At 37.3% G+C, this 20699-nt stretch overlaps 1 protein-coding gene across 1 annotated transcript; it reads left to right on the top strand.

The window, feature by feature from the left end:
• The first annotated feature begins 11261 nt into the window (after nucleotides 1–11261).
• Nucleotides 11262–13121, top strand: LOC143629371 (uncharacterized). Its single transcript, XM_077098663.1, has one exon. The coding sequence runs from the start codon at nucleotides 11262–11264 to the stop codon at nucleotides 13119–13121; it is 1860 nt and encodes a 619-aa protein (XP_076954778.1).
• The last annotated feature ends 7578 nt before the right edge of the window (nucleotides 13122–20699 follow it).

Raw genomic sequence — 20699 nt, 5'->3', positions numbered from 1 at the left:
ATCTTTTTAGCTAACGTTGGCAACGGACTTTTAACAGAAAAATGTTTTGGACGGGTCACGTATAGAAGAGACATATTTTTATCAAACATGATCAAGTTTCCTTTTATAGATGATTCATGTTTAAAATATGATTACATAACTTATATTATGTTAGTAATAATAAAGTCTTTTAATAAAATGTATTCAAGAGTTGTTCTTATTTGAAGCGGTAGCCTCTAGTGAGTCATCATCGACTTCATCACAGAAAATTAGAAATGAACAAGATTCATATGATTGGTTCCATAATCTAACTACAAGAAATAAAAACACATTTTGTTACACTTTTAAAAAAATTAGCAAGAAGAATTTAACATATGATAGTGAGCTGGAGAAGCAAGCAATTTCAATATATAATGCCTCTTATAACAAGGTTTACGTAGATATTTTAAATGTCATAATTATAGCATTCGTTTTAAATCAACCAACAAATGCACAGGTTGACCTATTTAACTCAATTTTAAATGTATATGTGCCTTATATAATAACTTAAACTATTTGGCTATTTTCATGCCAATATTCAAAGTTTTTTAAATAACTAACTAGGTTCCTATGTTTTGGGATTTATTCCATTTTTTGGTTGTTCTATGAAAGCAATAGTGATTACAAATTTTGGATTTTATAGTTAGTTCACATAAAACTAAGGGTTGAGTTATAGTAAAAAGATTAGTTTTCCTAGAAATGATAGGAAATAATCTTGTTCATTCATTTTAAAATTGAATGGTTGAGATTAGATTAGAGAAATCATCAAGTGTAAAACAAGGGTAAGGGCATAATAGGGATAACACATTTGTTGACTTTCTCTCTCCACATGCAAGGCACATGTCAAATTCCCCTATCATTTTAAAACGTCCATAACTTTTTTATACGACGTTTTTTTTTCAAGCAATTTCACCATAAAAACGAGTGTTTTTTTTATCTTTTATATGAGTACCATATTGCTTTATAAAAATAAAAAAAAATCGTGGGTTTTTACAATGTGTGTTTTATCATAATTGTGTTTTACAAAATTGTGTTATACAATTGTGTTTTATTTTTTCATAGTGTTTTTTGCATTGTGTTTTTTATATTATGTTATTTAATTGTGTTTTTATTTTCATAGTGTTTTTTCCATTGTGTCTTTTTTATTGTGTTTTTCATAGTGTTTTATTTTTCGGCGAAATTTCCGAAGACTTTTCCGGCAAGGTGGTGGCGGTGGGTGGCGGTGGGCGGTGGTAGTTGTAGGAGATGAGTGAAAATTTAAGTGGGTTTTAATTAAGTGGGTTTTTGAAATTAAATTAAGTGGATTTCAATATTAAGGTAGTAGACTAAAATACTCTCCTTCCTAGCCTTCTTAGGAAAACCAAACTTCTTATTTGATCCTTTCTCATATTTAATATATAAGTGGATGTAGTTAGCTGAATTAATCACAAATTTTAATCTTTTGGACTAAAATAGTAGTTTTAACAAACCACGGAGATGAAAACAATAATTTTTCTCATACTTAAACTTGAAATAATTTTATTTGTATGCCTATATGTTCTAAGTATATACTAAAACTAAAATACCAAGCTACTTTCGATTAGCTAAGTAGTCATCTAAGAAACGATATTGTTTTGGTCTTTAAAAAATGTATATACTTTAATACATTCACATATAACTTGGAGGATTTACTTGAAGAGGTTACGATTTGTCAGTTATGGATCTCGCTTCTTAATATGTTTTGTTGACAGAGATGTCATGAAGCACACTTTTATTGAGCCAGATTCTATTGAGAATTTTTAGTTAATGGTTAATATTTACAATATGGAGACAGAGCTAACCGATTATGTGGCGATAACTAATAAAACATGCATCAATTCTAAACAATAAAGGTATAAACAATTCAATTTTGACGTGACTTCAATATTGTGTGTGCCAAATATAATTATGATGAGAACTTCGTATCTTGTAAAAGGTCCGAGATGAAGTTATTGATGAACGGAGTGTTATATAAGCGATGAAAATTAACAAAGTCGTTATTGTTCAAATAATGAAGTTCAGAATTATGATGGGAAAACTTCTTCACATAGCAAGAAAAGTCTAACCATGATCATGAACTTCAAGTGTTTTCACCGGCATATGGTCCTTAAGGGCCACACAGTAAGAAACGTGATTAAAATTAAGTACATATTCAAATATAATTTTGAACGCGATATCACTATCATAATTTTATGTGTTGTTATTAAGTAAAATGATGAACACAAATAAATTATGAAATCATATGATACGATCGTAAATTTAATATGCTAGATATTTAATGTATCACAATTTTGAAAGATTATGTAGGTTGAACATACTAGTCTTGGTTGAAATTTTCAAAGGTTTTTGTTGGTACATTGAACATCTTGAGATTGACTTATAATTTACTCATAATATGATGCTTTCACAAAACATATGTGTTCAGTATAATCTCATAATAGTCCAAACTGCTGATTTTATGACAAAAGGGTTGTCTTATGCCCGTTTTGACATTATTCAATCCAAACTCCATATTGTTACCATTATTTCGCTTATGGACATGTTAGAACAATTTTTCCATGTTGGTTTTAGCAAGAAGTTGTTTTTAGTTATTATGTAGTAAGGTGTTTCATTCAGTCACTTAAGCCATTGAATATGGGCTTACTTAACCAGAGCATCAACCAACACTAGTAATATAATATTGACTATTTGAGAGTGCCATTGGTGGGCGAGTCATTGAATTATATCTCACTTAAAGATAACTTATTTATACCTGTTCCAATAATATATTACTTATAATGTTTATAATTAAGCTTTGAACAAACCTTATAGTTGCTGGACTCAGTTACGTGAGTCTGTTACCCAAGTGGAGGCTTTAAGATGGATTTTGAAGGTCTACTCATTGGGGACTTGCTAGCCATTGATTGCGCTGGGTCATAGAAATTAGTCCCGACTGATGGTCTTCAGGATTTTGAAGGTGAAATGTGTTGTAAAATTGCATACCTGGATGATGAAATCGATCAATGATGCAAATCTGTAATCTTGATGAAATCGATCAGTGAGTGACTTAACTGAGAAAGTTGAGTGATTAGACTGGGACAAAATAAAATATAAGTGATTTAATTAGAACAAACTTGAAACTTGGTTATTATTCTATAATGTTTACCCCTTTTTATAAGATGAAAATGTTTTTTTTTTCACTTTGACATCTATACAACTTTGAATTATATAAAAAAACTTTTAACATTTATCAAATTTTCACATCTCATTTGTTGGTGTTTGTTAGTTGTTTGGTTTCTTTTTTCCTTGTATTGTTGGGCCTCTTGCGTCTTATGAGGGTTCCTTTTGGTTATTTATTTATATATCGGCCTTTCAAAAAATATAAACGAATAAAAAAAATATTGATACTTATAAGCTTGATCAAACCTCAATTTTGCCCGGCACGGTCACGTGAGTCTATGATCCAAGTGGGGGCATTAAAATGGGTTTGAAGGACCATATCAGGAGACTAGCCTGGCCAAGATTAGATTATGTTGAGCCAAGTAGTTAGAGTGAATTAGGTCATGTGTCTCAAGGTCCCGGTTAACGATGTGCGTTCCGTCACTGCGGGATTTTGTTGGAGGATTTTCACCCAGAATGTTATTACTATGGACAGAAAATCAAAATCAAAACAAGAAGTGTGAGTCTCTGAAAAAAAATATGGGGCATTCCGAGAATTGAACTCGGGACCTCTCGCACCCTAAGCGAGAATCATACCACTAAAATTCTTTAATGCCATTTAATTACTCGGTTAGTTGAAGATATTCTATCAATGAGCACAATAAATATAACTGTTACCACAAAGAAGCTTTAAGTATATAACTACATTCAGAAAATGAGTAGACTGTGGTTTAATTCGTGCTGTATAAAAAATTAATAGCCATGATTAATGAGGCGAGTTGAAAGGATACAATCATACTAAATTACTCATGGACCAAGATGTTATGATTCAAATCACTTATTCTATGCAGTTGATCATATATTTCTGTGTTTTGTAATTTAGAGAATCTTTTGAGTTTGTTGGTTTGTCTTACATACTTGAATAATAAGAGGATAGGATACCGACGCAACGACTTATGATTGATGACGAAATTTTGTCAGGTTGACACATGCATATACAAATAAGTGTTGGAGAGCTTAGGGATTAATTTTAATATTTGCTACATAATAGTGCATGATTGCATATCATCTGTTTGATTGAATAAGGCAATAAGCCATTTATTGTAATTGACAATTTAGCTTACTTTGCATCTTTTAAATTATTTTGTAGTCACTTTTTTTTAACGACTAAGGATCTTTTTAGTCACATTCATACATAATATGATTTAATAACGATGCATCACCTTCTGTTTTTTTTATCAACTCTGCAAAGTTGATTAATAATTGCTTATTTTGGTAAATAACTTATCTTTTTTTTCACCAACTTAGAAAGGTAAAAGAAAAACCTCCATAACCATGAGTTGCGTTTCTTGTAAAATAATCTTGTTGGATCTATAATCGTATGTTTTGGACATAAAATCACTTTTGGGCAAGCAGAATTGTTCCCATATGGCCATATCACATATGTGAAGTTGACTTTAGAATAATGTAAACTAGGTTGTTACCCCGGCGCGCCGGGCAGTTATGTGTTGGCTACACCCAGGCGTTGTTTTCGTAAGTTGTCGTGAATTCAGTTGGTATCGGCTACGTTATTTACGGTATCAAAACTAAACAAAAAAAAAATAATTCCTCAAACTAACGTATTTACAACAAATTAAAAACGAAACACCACATACCATACTTTTTCATTGCTTGATTTAGTATGAAATCTATAAATACAAAAATCTATTGCTATTTAAAAAAAACAAAAAAAAAACAAGAAAACTTGCTTGAAGAAGGCTTGAACTTGGGACTTGTAAGTTCCAACAATACAACACAACCACCACAACAGCTTACCTTTTTGTTACTTTTATTACTTTTAAATTATTAAAATACTAAAACAGAAAAAAAAACGCTTATAAAAAAGGCTCGAACTCGGGACCTGTAGTTTAGAACATCACAACCAAATCACCACACCAGCATCAACTTAGTTGACTTAAGTAGTTTCAATTATCGAAATACCAAAAAAGATGTTAAAATAGCAAAAAAAAAAAATAAACTTAGTGGCTGCAACTGATTAGACCAAAATGAATTTTACTGTAGCTTTATGTTTGCCTTTATATATAGTATAACTAGGTTACTAACCCGTGTAGTACACGGGTGGAAATTAGAAAATTCATAACTTAAAGAAATTTGATTATATATTTGAATATTATATTATTTATTTTTTTAACCATTATAAAATGTTTTTTTATAGCTTCATATAAGATATATTTTTTTCTATATAATTAAATAAATTTCTACATGTTAATTAACATAAAAATAAATTTAGATTGGGCCAAATTAATAAACGTTTGGAATATTAATAAACTTTTGGTGAATCCCATAAACAAATTAGAATCTTGAACTATTTATAAAAATTGGAATCACAAAACTGTTTGAAATTTTAAATAACAGATTAATGATTACATAATGTTATTTGAAGTTAAAAATCAGCCATTAAATATTTTCCAATATCAAAATATTATCAAGACTTTTTTAGAATTTCATTAAAATACCAATTAATGATTACATGATTCTAATTGAATTTGAATTCAATATTATACTATAATAATATGTCAATTATGTCAAAATTATTGCTTAAAATAAAACCCATGTTCCTTAATTTATGCATAATTATGCGTATAATAGTTGAAGGTTAAAACCTTTTAATTATGTGAAATTGAATGCTTAAAATAAAACTCCGATTACAAGTTTTTAAATCTTAAAATACTTTCCAGGTTAATGTTATTTGAATAATTTAAGATAATATTAAAATATTTTAATTATTTCAAAAATGTTGCTTAAAATAAAACTACATAATCCTTTATACATAATTATGCATATAATAGTTGTAAAATGAAAATTTGAATCTTTTAAATATGGAAAAATTAATTGTAAAAATAAATCCCGTATTAAAACTTTTCCATCCTCAGAATAGTTTCCATATTTTTATTAAAATTTTATTTAAATACCAATTAATCGTTATATAATATTGTTAGAATTTTAATGCAAGACTATAATAAAGTCTTTTAATTATATCAAAATTATGGCTTAAAATAAAACCATTTAGTCCTTAATGTGTTCATATAATAGTGGTAAGAAGATTACAACATTTTAATTATGTCAAAATGAATGTTTAAAATATACACAAATATTTTTGACTAATCCTTAATTTATGCATAATCTAAGTATACTATTAAAATAAAATGATTTTTCCACATAGCATCATTATAGAGTGTCCACACTGTGATCCACATACGCAATTCCCTTAAATACATTTTCCACCTAATTAACATTTATTAAAATGTATAACAATTCATTAAATGCATAAAATCCTTTATCCATTGCTTTTCATTTTATTACCATTCTAAAATTATATTAACTTATTCATATAAATTTAGAAAGACTAGTCTTTGATCTTTTACAATTCTATATAAAATTCTTCATTAAATTTATTTTATAGTCATTTAATTCAATAACTTGACTTATAGCAAATTTCATTTCCGGATTATATAATAATCAATTGAATTACATAAATTGTGAAAAATAAATAAATACATGAATACTAACAAAAATATACATCAATATTAAACAAAAATAAAAGGCATCTTATCAAAAAAATCTTCAATCCATGAAATTAGCTATATCAAGTTTAGGACAATAACCTGAAATGATAAAATTAAATATTAATATTAATATCACATAATAAATAAATTACAAATTATGGAAAATTTGAATCATGTGAAAAAATGTAACATTGATGTTATAACTTACAACCGGAAAATTTGAATCGCGTTACCGGAAAAATGAAATAGTGAAGATCTCATTTGAAACTTCGATTTTGTTATATAACCTAAAGAGATTATAAGAAAAAAAATCATATAATTATTAATATAAATACAAACAAAAACGAAAAACAAAATTAATTGTAATTGATATAAAACCTTACCGAAATAATATGATAAAAGTATCAAAAGGAGTATGAAATATAATTACTGGAATAACATATAACAAAACAATAGAACCTTACCGGAAAATCAAATAACAAAATTGGAAAACAATAGAACCTTACCGAAAAACAATAGAACCTTACCGGAAAAACATATAACAAAATCGGCCATTACCGGAATATAAGAGACGGTGAAGGAATAAGATATATTTAGGAATTTACATATATATCGATGGACCAATCTTCTTCGGGATTTGATCCTTGAGACGCAAAGTTTCAGAATACGCACATTCGGGATATAGTCACTGTTAAGAACATCCAATTGATTCAACACGGTGATGTTTGTTGGCTCCATCTTCCTGATGGTGAAAATTTAAAAATAAACAAAACATTAATTGGTACAATAACACTTTTAACCAAAAAACTAAAAAAAACGAATGATATAAACAACAACAAATATAAACCTTAGAAATAAAAAAATTCGTTTAAGCTATATTTGGTGTGATAATGTAAGAATTGTTGCATGAAAGAGAAGTATTTATATTTAGTTCATAGTAAAGGATTGAATTTGGGAGATTTGAATAAAGAAGGAAGGTATATAAGGAATGAATGAAAAACATAAAATTAGGAAATTCAATTACCTTGAATCATGGATGAAAAATATGGAATGATGATTAAGAGATTTTCAAAATTTGAATTACTAAAATTCAATGTTGTTAAAGTATATTATAAATACAAAATAATTCAATTAACATCTTTAATCTTTAAATCTATACTATATTTAAACATACGGAATTAACTAATTAATGTGGAAAATAAGTAACTAATATATTTATTTACATGAATATAACTAATCATCAATTCAAACAATTAAATAATTACCGTATATCTTAATGATTGTTAATTAAATAAAATTTACATTCATTTAGACCATAATTTAGACAATAATTAATTCAAATAGGAAGGAGGGAATATCAAATTTAAAAATTTAGAAATCCGTAATTATACCTTTCTTTAATAAAATGGGTCATACTTTCATAATTTCCTTAATTTTCTTACGAATATGACAAATTTAATTTAAATAATATAATATTTTAACAGAATTATAATATTTTATATCGATATCTCTATGTATATAATATTTTATATTATATGTTATTATTTTGAGTAAATAGATACAATTTTGGAGATTATAAACTATTTATCATATTTCATTAAACTATTTATCAATTTTGGAGATTATCTATATATATATATATATATATTATCCGTAATCTCTATATTAAATCCGTAATCTCTTATATTGATGAAATAACAAATAATTAATTAAATTATTTATTATATATTATAGTAAAACTTAATTCAAATATAAAGGAGTGAATTTCAAATTTAAAAATTTACAAATCCGTAATTAAACTTTTCCTTAATAAAATGGGTCATTCTTTCCTAATTTCCTTAATTTCTTTACGAATTTGACAAATTTAATTTAAATAATATAATATTTTAACACAATTATAATATTTATATCGGTATCTCAATCTCTCTATATATATATATATATATATTATCCGCAATCTCTATATTAAATCCGTAATTTATTCTATTGATGAAATAACAGATAATTAATTAGATTATTTATTATATATTGTCTATAAAATTAACACAGGTGGTGAACGAATCAACCAAAAAATAACAAAGGTGGTGAATGAAACAACCAAAAATAATTAAATTTTCAAAAAGAAATTTTGAATATTTCGTATTTAAACTATAGCTACGATTTTAAAATATTACATTAATTAGAATATTTTGTCTTGTTATTTAATTAATCTAAATTTACATTTTTAGCTAAATGTAATATTAAAAAATTAAATTATTGCATTATTATTTAAGTATTCAAAATGAAAAATTAAAAATTAAAGGAAAGATGAAAGATAATAATTTAATAGCATTGATGAATATTAATTTAATATATTATTGATTTATTTTATTTACTTGGAAATTAGAGAAGACATTGATATATTGGAAACTATGAGAATCAACCAATAGAAATGGGATATATGGACTTAAAGCTTATTGCTTTAATAGTATAGTTAGATATTATAGTAAAAAAACAAAAATAAAATATTTATTTAAAGGGGGCGTTTCAAGAATCGAACTCGGGACCTCTCGCACCCAAAATGAGAATTATACCACTAGACCAAACGCCCGGTTGTTCTATAATGTTCATTCTATATCTAATCAACACTCAAACATGAGTTTAAAGCATATTTCTAGTTGTAAGTTACTTGAAGAGTAGAAGACCATAAATGACTTAATATGCCATATTTTCTTATCAGATTTGCGAGATTGTACTCAAGCTCCACTCATTATTAAATGACCCCTTTATGAATAAGCTTCTTGATCAACCTCCGCATGGATTTCGTTTTCTACAGGACATTAAAACTACTTTTAATGCCTTATATTCGACATTTAGCGTATTCTTCTAGTTGTTGGAAGCCATTAAACCAAGATATTATCATATATGGTTTGTAGTAACTAATTTATAAAATTAATATATAATAAAAGACATTTGTCATACAGTTTCATCTCTTTTTTCAATTTTGAGGTTGCATTAATTTTACCAACTTTTGAAAACATTAGAGAGAAAAGGCATCAGTTATAGAGGATTAAATATATTGATCAATGATATCATGCACTGAAAGCATATATATGTACATTGTAGAGGTAGGATAGGAAACCCATCATTTGACAAAGTATAACACTAACTGCACACGACGAGCGGAACACTAGACGTCAGTAGGGGTGCAAACGAGCCGAGCCCGAGCTCGACTAGGCTCGAGCTCGGCTCGTTTAACTTACATAGAGCTCAAGCTCGAGCTCGGCTCGTTTCGAGCTCTATTTTCAAAGCTCGAGCTCGGCTCGTGAATGGATTTTGAAGCTCGAGCTCGGCTCGGGCTCGGCTCGTTTACTATTTATCAATTATTTTTTTTATATAATTATAAATATTTTTTTCTATTATAATTTTATGTATAAACGAATATATATTATTTAGCTATTTTTATATATTTTTTCATAACATTATATTTATTAATTAATAATTATTAAATATATATTTTAAAAAAATTATATAAATGGCAGGCTCGTTTAGGCTCGCGAGCCGCCTCGAGCTCGATAAGTAAAGCTCGGGCTCGGGCTCGTTTATTAAACGAGCTTATTTTTAGGCTTGAGCTCGGGCTCGGGCTCGGGCTCGATAAAGCTCTGCTCGAACGAGCTTTTTAACGATCCGATCTCGAGTAGCTCGCGAGCAGCTCGGCTCATTTACACCCCTAGGCGCCAGGAAGTTACTAACGCCGGGCGTAGTGCATGGCGCGAAGAGTGTAGCCCAATATGACTTTTCACCTCGGGAATGGTAATACAAAGGTCCCACCAATATAGGACAAAAAGATGGTAACCCACATAGGGATAAACACCAAACCAATGGGGATTGGACAACACACAAAGGATGGTACAAACAGTACAACCACATCCTTGTCAAAAGGTCATGATGCCCACCAACTTACACCAACCACCACGACCGCACGAGTGGAGAATATTATTGGTGGAAAACCTGACAAGGTGGTTGGTTACACTCTCTCTCCTCCGACTATAAATACCAGTAAACCTCCAAACGGTAAAGCATATACTTTCTCCTACTATTACTGTCAAATTATACTACCTCGTACTATCAAGTACTGATTCTCACGCCGGAGGGTGGTTACGAGAGAATCCCCCCAATTCCTCGTAACGAGCTCACGGTGTTCTGTTTTGCAGGTTACACTTGTCTGCGCCAAGAAGGTTTTATAACCCATCGTGTAGAATACTTAATCATTACCCTCGGACTAACGTGTTAGACCTTGAGGGGTGGATTCGTGTTTCTTCATTGGTCCCATCCGTGCATATAGCTAGAACAGTAACTCACTCCGTTCTTGACTCAGATTAGTGGCAAGACTACACCGAAGGAGGTTGGCCAACAAGCTAACCTAGAAGGAAACATTGAAAATCTGGACGTAGAGGATACAGGCAGAGGTCTTTTAAATGCCTCCACCTTCACCCTACCGTCACGGATAAACAAAAAACAAAGACACGTTCCAAAGCAACCATGCCGCCAGACATCATGGCGTGGCTCGAGGCAGAACAACAAAAACTAAGAGACAAAGTACAAGAAAAAATGGCGTCCGTTGTGAAACCTAGATCACTGTTTGATACAGCTTCTAGTAGCAACGAAGAAGAATCTGAAGAAAACTCAACGCCGGTTCGTACGAAAACACCACTCGCCAAAACATCTCCTGCTAAGCAAAACAGCAAAGTAGGAGACAAGTCACAGAGGTCGAACCTAAAGGCAGACTCACGCCTAGACGACCCAGACTACGAAGAGAGCTGGAAAGGGCCAGACACCCAAAAATTAGCAAAATATCATCCAGAAGCGGCGGTTGATTTTTCCAAACCATACCGGCCAACAACGTCGGCGGGAAAGTCAAAACTTGTGGCAAGAATAGCCGAAGCAGAGCTGCCAGAAAATCCTAAAATCCCGCCAACGGTGGGCCAGTATGATGGTATTTCAGACGCAGATGATCACTTGCAAACATTCACGGCCGCTGGGTTAGTATCAGGATGGACCATGCCATTATGGTGCCACATCTTTACACTAACACTAGTGGGAGCCGCTAGAGCATGGTTTGAAAGGTTGCCAGATGTCCAAATTACAAGCTGGGAAGACCTAACAAAAAAGTTCATTCAACAGTTTAGCCAGCAACAGCGACACATCAGCGACCCAACAAACATTTTGAATGTCGTTCGAAAAGACAACGAAACACTAGAAGATTTCATCACTAGATTTAACCAAGAAGGCCTGAACATCGGCGATGTAAGTGAAGAACTACTGCGGGCAGCCTTTCGCCAAAATGTAAAGTGTGACGATCTTATACGTAACCTTACGGGCAGAGATGGCATGCCACAGCGATGGGACGATGTTATGACCATGGCCAAAAGGTACGCGCGAATGGAAAAGAGTTTGGGAAAAGAACTAGCAAAGAATGACGCCAGAAACGACATTAATAGGGCCCTCCAGGGCAAAAGAATGTCCTCCGTATGGTCAAGATTGAACAGCGATAGAAAGTCCACATTCGACCCATCCAAAACAAGACAAAAGGGTCAGTCGAATACGCCCCAAACGAACGCATCCAGGTGGACTCCGCTGACAAAAAGTCCAGCCCGTATAATGTATAATGAAGGGATCCAACTGAAGAAGCCAACACCATTTAAACAGGGGCCGGGCACAGATATGAAAAGTTATTGCGACTTTCATGAACAACATGTCCATACGATAAACCAGTGTATTAATTTGAAAGACGCGATCGAAGAATGTGTCAAAAATGGCAAATTGGATCACCTTGTCAGAAATATACGAGGGAAATACAGACGCCCACCCCCAAGAGATGGCGGAAAACCGGAAAAGAAGATCAAAGATCTACACGCCAATATGATCTTGAGAAATGTTCCAAAAAAGAAAAGAAAAACAGAATGGGTGCCATGGAAAGAAAAACAAGTCATCTTCCCAAGAGTAAGAGGAGGGGCGAACAAGAAAGCACCCTTAGTGATCACAGCCGTTTTCGGTAATTACAGGACGCCGTGTTTCTTTGTTGACACGGGGGCAACGCCCAACATCATGTACCGCCAGTGTTTCGACCTGGTAGACGAAGAAGACAAACGTCAGTTGACAGCAGTTAACGCTCCAATCACAGGGTTCAACCAAAGTATTGCATACCCGCTGGGACAGCTGACATTCCCAGTCGAGTTAAGTGATGGGCTCCATTCACGAACGGAAGACGTCGACTTCCTAGTAATGGAGACCTCGCACCCACAATATGATATAATATTGGGAAGAGAGGCCATTGGTGACTTCAACGCTACCCCGTCAACAGCACATGGGATAGTGGGGGACCAACCCCGACGGGGATAGCAATGATCCACGCCAACAAGGAGTGTAACATGGCGGAGAGAAGAACACCGCCACAAAAGACGCTCAAACTTGGTAAAACCAGAGAAGTGGAAAAATGGATACTCAACAAAAAATTCCCGGAGCAAAGCATAACCATTGAACCAACCATCTCCGAGGAAGCACGGGCGACACTCAAAAGCCTGTTGGTCAAACACATTGATGTCTCCGCCTGGACTCCGACGGATATGACAGGGGTCCCAAGAAGCAGAGCGGAACACGAGTTGAAGGTTAACCCAACCTTCGTCCCGGTGGCACAGAAGCGAAGAAAGATGGGACCAGAACAGGCAAAAGCTTGTGATGAACAAGTTCAACAATTAATTGATGCGGGTATAATCAGAGAAATTCAGTACCAAACATGGGTAGCAAACCCAGTAATGGTACCCAAGGCAAATGGCCAATGGCGCATGTGTATTGACTTCAAAGATCTCAACAAGGCTTGTCCAAAAGATTGTTACCCACTGCCAGAGATCGACCTTAAAGTTGACGCACTGGTACCCTTTCAGTTCAAATGCTTCTTAGACGCTTATAAAGGGTATCACCAGATTCACATGGCGGCAAAAGACCAAGACAAAACGGCGTTCAGAACAAACAGCGGAACATATTGTTACAAAATGATGCCATTTGGTCTCAAGAACGCGGGGTCTACTTATCAAAGGCTGATGGACAAAGAGTTCAAACCTCAAATTGGAAGAAATTTGGAAGTCTACATGGACGATTTGGTCATCAAAAGCAAGACGGAAGGAGCCATGTTAAAGGATATCGAGGAGACCTTCAAAACTCTAAGGTCAATTAGCATGAAGCTTAACCCAGGAAAATGTTCCTTCGGCATGGAGGAAGGAAAATTCCTAGGAGTAATCGTGACGAATGGTGGCTTCAAAGCCAACCCGGAAAAATTGGAAGCCGTGCGGAAAATGCCGTCGCCAAAACCGGTCAAACAAGTGCAAACGCTTAACGGCCGGTTAGTCGCATTGAATAGATTTTTGTCCAGTCATGCCGAAAAATCATTCTCGTTCGTCTCAACCCTGAGGAACTGTCTCAAGAAATCTCAATTCCGATGGACGAAAGAAGCAGAAACAACGTTCCAAGAAATTAAGTCACGCTTAGAAGAATTACCAACACTTACAGCCCCTAAAGCTGGGGAACCGTTAATAGTATACTAAGCAGCATCAGAAAGAACAATCAGCGCAGTCTTGATGGTGGAAAGAAATGGTATTCAAACGCCCATTTATTACATAAGCCGCACCCTGGCAGACGCAGAAACAAGATACTCCACCTTGGAAAAGTTAGTCTTATCCTTAGTCCAGACAGCGCGACGATTGAGAAGATACTTCCAGGGCCATCCGATACATGTCCTCACCAACTTTCGCTTACAAAGTGTGCTAAGCAAGCCAGAATTGTCTGGGAGGCTCGCAAAATGGGCAATAGAATTGGGAGAACACGCCATCGAATATAAACCAAGGCCAACAATCAAAGGTCAGGTTTTGGCTGATTTCATCGCAGAAATCCCTCAAGAAAAGGAGGAAGAATGCAAAAGAGAGATCGAAACCCCTATGGATCAAACGAAAGATGAAGTCTGGAAGATGTTCACAGACGGAGCTTCTAATGATGAAGGCGCTGGAGCGGGCCTAAAGATAACCAACCCAGAAGGGCAACACTTCACGTACGCACCACGCCTAGAATTCAAAAGCACAAACAACGAGGCGGAATACGAAGCATTGTTGGCAGGGTTGAGAATCGCTAAAAAGCTAGGGGCACGCCATTTGGAAGCACATGTGGATTCCATGTTAGTGGCAAGTCAAATTGAAGGATCGTACGATGCAAAAGACGATAAGATGGCATTATACCTAGCGCAAGCTAAGGCGCTAATGGCAACTTTAGCACATGCAAGGTGAAACACATCAATAGAAGTGAGAACAAACAGGCTGATGCCTTAAGCAAACTTGCAGCCGTTGGTTTTGAACACCTAGCGAAAGACATCCGCATCGAAGTCCTAGCAACACCTTCAATAATGAACAAAGAATTTCTCGTTTGTTCAGAACCAGAAAAGAATTGGATGACACCAATCATCAACTACCTCGCAAGAGGTATTTTGCTAGAAAAGAAAGCGGAAGCGCAGAAGATCCGCCATAAAGCATTGAATTACACAATCCAAGGGGACATTCTCTACAGGCGATCATACTTGGGTCCACTTCTCAGATGCGTAGACCCACGGGACGCAAATTACCTGCTTAGAGAAATTCATGAGGGAATATGTGGTGTACACGCAGGTCCGAAAATGGTGGTCGCCAAAATCATGAACACAGGATATTATTGGTCAGGCATGCATGTTGACGTCGAGAAAGAATTGAGAAAATGCATCGCCTGTCAACGCCACGCGCCAAACACCCTGCGCCCGAAAAATGCCATGATACCAGTAACAGCTTCTTGGCCATTTCAGAAATGGGCAATTGATATAACCGGACCATTTCCAGAGGCGCCGGGCCGTGTGAAATTTTTGATTGTGGCGATCGATTACTTCACAAAGTGGATCGAAGCAAAGCCGGTAGCAATAATCAACGCAACCAGCATCAAGAAGTTTATTTGGGAATTTATAATCTGCCGTTTTGGATTACCCATGAATTTGGTCAGCGACAATGGAACACAATTCGCTGACCAACATATCAAAAAATGGTTAAAAGAGCTCAACGTCACGCAGACATTCACCTCTGTTGCTCATCCACAAGGGAATGGCGAAGTGGAACGCGCCAACAGAACAATCGTAGGCGGAATCAAGAAAAGGTTGGCAAACCACAGATCAGGATGGGTCGATCAGCTACCTCATGTACTATGGACCATAAGAACGCACAAAAACACAAGTAATGCAGAAACGCCGTTTAACCTAACCTATGGTACCAAAGCAATGATACCCGCCGAAATCGGCGTTCCTTCTCCAAGAATCACATTACCAAATGACAACGATGCAGAAAGGCGGTTAGACTTAATGCTTCTCGAAGAACGTCGAGAGTTAGCCGTAATAAGATAACAAAATTACAAGCGACAACTACAAAAGTATTATAACACCAAAGTGAAGACATGTGAGTTCAATGCCGGAGATTACTTTCTTCGCAACAACGAGGCATCAAGAGCACATGCACAAGGTAAACTGGCGCCGTCTTGGGAAGGTCCGTATCAAATTAACAAAGTGTTGGGGAAAGGCGCCTACACTCTGACGCATATCGATGGCTCAGCGATTCCTAGAACATGGAACGCAGCTCAATTGCGAAGGTGTTATATGTAAATCGATTCCAATTGTAAAAACAGGCCAAGGGTCGAATTTGAATGGATACGATACTCCGCATTTCACAAAATAAGCATTGATTTCATTTATATACAAGAAATTACAAGCGAGCACTTACGCCCGCGCACAAAACAGAAAAAAATAATAACAATGTAAAAAGTGCAACTGTACAAGTCAAGATGATAGCCTAATCTACGTCGTTGACACTCTTCCCAGAGTTGAGAACCGCGCTATCTTCTTGGCCGCCAGCAGGAGTGGCGGAAGGTCCAGCTTGCGAAGGCTCAAGCGAATTCCTCAACAGCTGCACGCCATTCTCTTCCTTAGCATACTCAGCAACTTGCGAAAGAATAGGAAACGTAAGAGAATCATATTCCGTCTCGGCAGCAGTATACTCCTTATCCACGTCAACGGCGTGAAGAGCGTAGGCCACAAGCGGAAGGTTGTCACGCAGATGCGTAATGGCATCCTGAAAACCAGCCTTGTGGCCAAGCTGTTGGGAAGCATTGACAAGGACTCCAACGCAACGCGTCAAATCATCATCGCTAATGATGCGTTGGGCAACCTACATAAAAGAAAGGCGTCAGTAGAATGAATAAGGAAACAAACAAAAAGAAGGGGAATACCTTGCGAATAGCATGCTTCAACAACCAATCGCGGTCAGCAGCGGCGGCAGCAAGCTCGGAAGTCAAAACTTTGATGGCCTCCTCATTGGAAGCCAACGTGTCAGCCAACTTGCCAGCATATGCTTTCCTCAATGCAGCTTCCGCCTCCAACTCTTCAATACGCTTGCAGAATGCAACGTTTTCATTCTCGAGTCGAGTGGAAGCCTCCTTCGCAGCAAGAGCGCGACTGCGTGCTTCTGCAAGATCAGCATTAGACTTCTTGCACGCAGTCTCGAACTCCTTATAACGAGCGGCGCGCTCGCGGGCAGACTCCGTAAGATCGGGCTCAGCCTTCGCCAGTTTCGCTTCAACAGCGCTTAACGCTTGGCGATGGTCAGCCAACTCTTTCCATGCCCTCCAGACGCCGGCCTCAGCATCTTTCACCATTTGTTCCATCCCCTCATGCGAGCACCGACATCAATTTTGTCCTCATGAAGGGCACGGTTCTCGCGCAGCAACTCCGCAAAACAAGAGATAGCCTGGACTTGGTGAAAAGCGGCGTCGGAATACAAGGTACCCCTGGGCTGGATTTTGCGAGCAATGCGGTCACCAGGAGGAACAACATACTCCAAAAATTCGGAACAAGTGGCAGGATCCTCAAAATTGGCGCCACAATTAACCTTCCAGCGAGGGCAGAAAACTTGGCTCGCCTCCATAGAATCGCAGGGGTCCATATCCACATGTAGCACACCCCCACTCAAGCATCCGCTAAACCCGCCACTACTGCTGCCTTGGAGTTCAAAAAATTTACCTTGCACCGTCGCGCCAAGGCGAAAAGGAGGCGGCGACACAACCTCATCACCGTCAAGAATAAAATCCTTGTCTGGTGAAGACTGTCTTGATTTCAAAAAATCAGCGACAGAAAGGCTCGCTGATTCAAGACTAACCTTGGGCGATTCGTCAACAATCGCCTTCATAGGTTGAGCATACGAAGCTGGTAGAGAGACAACTGGAATTGACCCAGTCGACGCATGAACAGTCGTCACAATGGGTTCGGCCTCAGACGGGCCAACCACACCCGTCATTATAGGCAAACTCAACATCTGTACAGTAGGCCCAGCCTCAGACAAGCTGCCAACACTTGTCATCATCGGCAAACTGGCAAAAAGGGTCGACAGAGAAGAAGCAACGCCAGAAGTTGCGGGAGAAACAGTCGATGAAGAAATCGCCAGCACGCCTGAAATAAACAAACGATTTTAGAAAAGATCAAGTTGAATCAAAAGAAAGAGCAGCAAAAATTATACCTGACGATTTCACAAGACTATGCTTGACAAACCCGCCAAGACGAGGTTTCTTGAAGACACGGGGCATCTCTTTATCATCTTCATTAATCACAAGGGTGGGACCCAAATGGGGTGGAACAGTGAACGCCCCACCCACTGAATAGGAGGAAGAGGAATATGGACCGGTAGATACGAAATTCGTATCCACAACGGTTCAAGAAGATGCAGCTGCAGAAACCACATCAGTCGCCACCAAAATTGGAGTGACAACCGCTGTGGCCAGCGCAGACACAACAACCATAGGCTGTGAAACTGTTGGCGTGAAGAAGCCAACAGAAACCTGTGCGGAGGTGGTTGGCGAAGACGCCATGCTGGCACTCACACCGAGTGCTTCAAGCAATGATGCGGAAAAAGACGCCGGATCTTCAAAAGGGACATTAGAGATCATGACGACATCGTCATCATCATCCACGGCGTCTCTTGCGGCGGCGTCTATCGGAGACGCAACCGTCTCCCCAACACTGCGTTGTACGCCCCTACCACTGCACTTAGGAAGGCGCACAACGTTAGATCGTCTACCTGAAAAAGAAAATAAGACGTTAGCAAGATAAGCAAACAGAAAGAAAAATGATAAAGGCAGTTGAACTTACCACTCTGAAGAGTAACAGAGTTAGGAGGTGGCAGCGGTCGCGAGGCAGGTGATCGCCCCATAGGAAGAGGAAACACAAAGTTTCGAGCGGTCTGAGTGAGGATTGACTCCTCGCGGGAACCTAACTCCCTCCGCCCCAGCATTTTAACGCCTTCAGGCGCAGGCTGCAGGAGGAGCATGCGGTCGTCCACCTCTGAAAAAAAAACGAGTTATTGCCAAACGAGATACACCTCTGAGCAATAATAATAAAAATAATAAAAAGAGAATACTAACCTTGACCACCGTTAAGAATAACCGGTACTAATGCCGCATCATCCTAGATACGACTCATACCGAACAACACCAACGCGCGCTCCGGATAATGACGAAGTGGAGAGAGGCTGGCCTGCAAAGTGTTGAACCGGTCTGAACCGGTATAAGGAGCCACTTTCGGCTCAGGAAGATCTTTCACATCCGTGAAAAACATAGGATGTGGAACCACGCGCGCGGAGACGTAGAAGAACACACTCTTCCACTCATGCAAAGTAGGTGGCACATCTAAGGCGATAGCCTTGGCACCAGGGCGAGTATGCAAGTTGTACCACCCCTGGGCGAAACGCCACCGGTAGAAAGCAGATAATCTGTCAGCCGTCGGAGTAATACCGAGGCAATGACAGGTATATTCGAAATGGCGAAGACGAGCCATTCCGAATGGATGAATCTGGCTGAGATGCAGCCCAAACACACCCAGAACGTCCACCAAAACCGGGTAAAGGGCAACCGGAAGTTGCCCAAAAAGAAGTACTCCCGGTACACAGCAATCTTGCCGGTAGGAGCCTCTCGAGCCGTATTGCCAGAGGCAGGCAACTCGGGCTCGTACTCAGGGCCAAGGTTATAGACCCTGACCACATTGTTGAAGTCGTCGGCAGACATGCGACAACCGATGAACTCCATGGTATTATTCTTCTTAGTCTTCGAGGGTTGAGATGATTCAGCCATAAAATGAAGAAGGTTTGGAGGAAAGAAAACGGTGAGAAATGGTGTAACCTCCCCGTATTTATACCAATTGCAGTTAATGAGGGAGGGGGGATACAAAAAGGATAATTAACACGTGGCCCAATCAGAGAACACCACGATAATAGGATGGCAGAGGATATGTACTACAGCTGGGCGCGTCACCGGGATTCTCGTCCACTCGCCTGACACATGCAGAAAGCCTGCAGGGCAGAGCAACTGTCGTCAAACTGTCACGTCCAGCCGTCGTTTCACTGACTTGCATTTAATTCACTCATCCACGCCAAATCACACGTTATCCATATAAAAGGAAGCAAAGATGATAAGTGTTGGCTAAGATAGGCTACGTCATGGGATGATTTAAGATAAATCACCCGCCAACACAGGCTCCGCCATGGGATGATTTAAGATAAATCACCCGCCAAAACAGGCTCCGCCATGGGATGATTTAAGATAAATCACCCGCCAAAACAGGCTACGCCATGGAATGATTTAAGATAAATCACCCGCCAAAACAGGCTTCGCCATGGGATGATTTAAGATAAATCACCCGCCAAAACAGGCTCCGCCATGGGATGATTTAAGATAAATCACCCGCCAAAACAGGCTACGCCATGGGATGATTTAAGATAAATCACCCGCCAACACAGGCTCCGCCATGGGATGATTTAAGATAAATCACCCGCCAAAACAGGCTCCGCCATGGGATGATTTAAGATAAATCACCCGCCAAAA

Source organism: Bidens hawaiensis, unplaced genomic scaffold (assembly GCF_021521415.1).
Source record: "Bidens hawaiensis isolate Kalapana, Puna unplaced genomic scaffold, B.hawaiensis_p1.1 tig00005195_1, whole genome shotgun sequence".
Taxonomy (NCBI): domain Eukaryota; kingdom Viridiplantae; phylum Streptophyta; class Magnoliopsida; order Asterales; family Asteraceae; genus Bidens; species Bidens hawaiensis.
This window is presented reverse-complemented; position numbering and strand designations above follow the sequence as displayed.

Bases quoted from the DNA above. Each gene is read 5' to 3' on its own strand.
- LOC143629371 (XM_077098663.1), top strand. From the start codon at position 11,262: ATGCCGCCAGACATCATGGCGTGGCTCGAGGCAGAACAACAAAAACTA.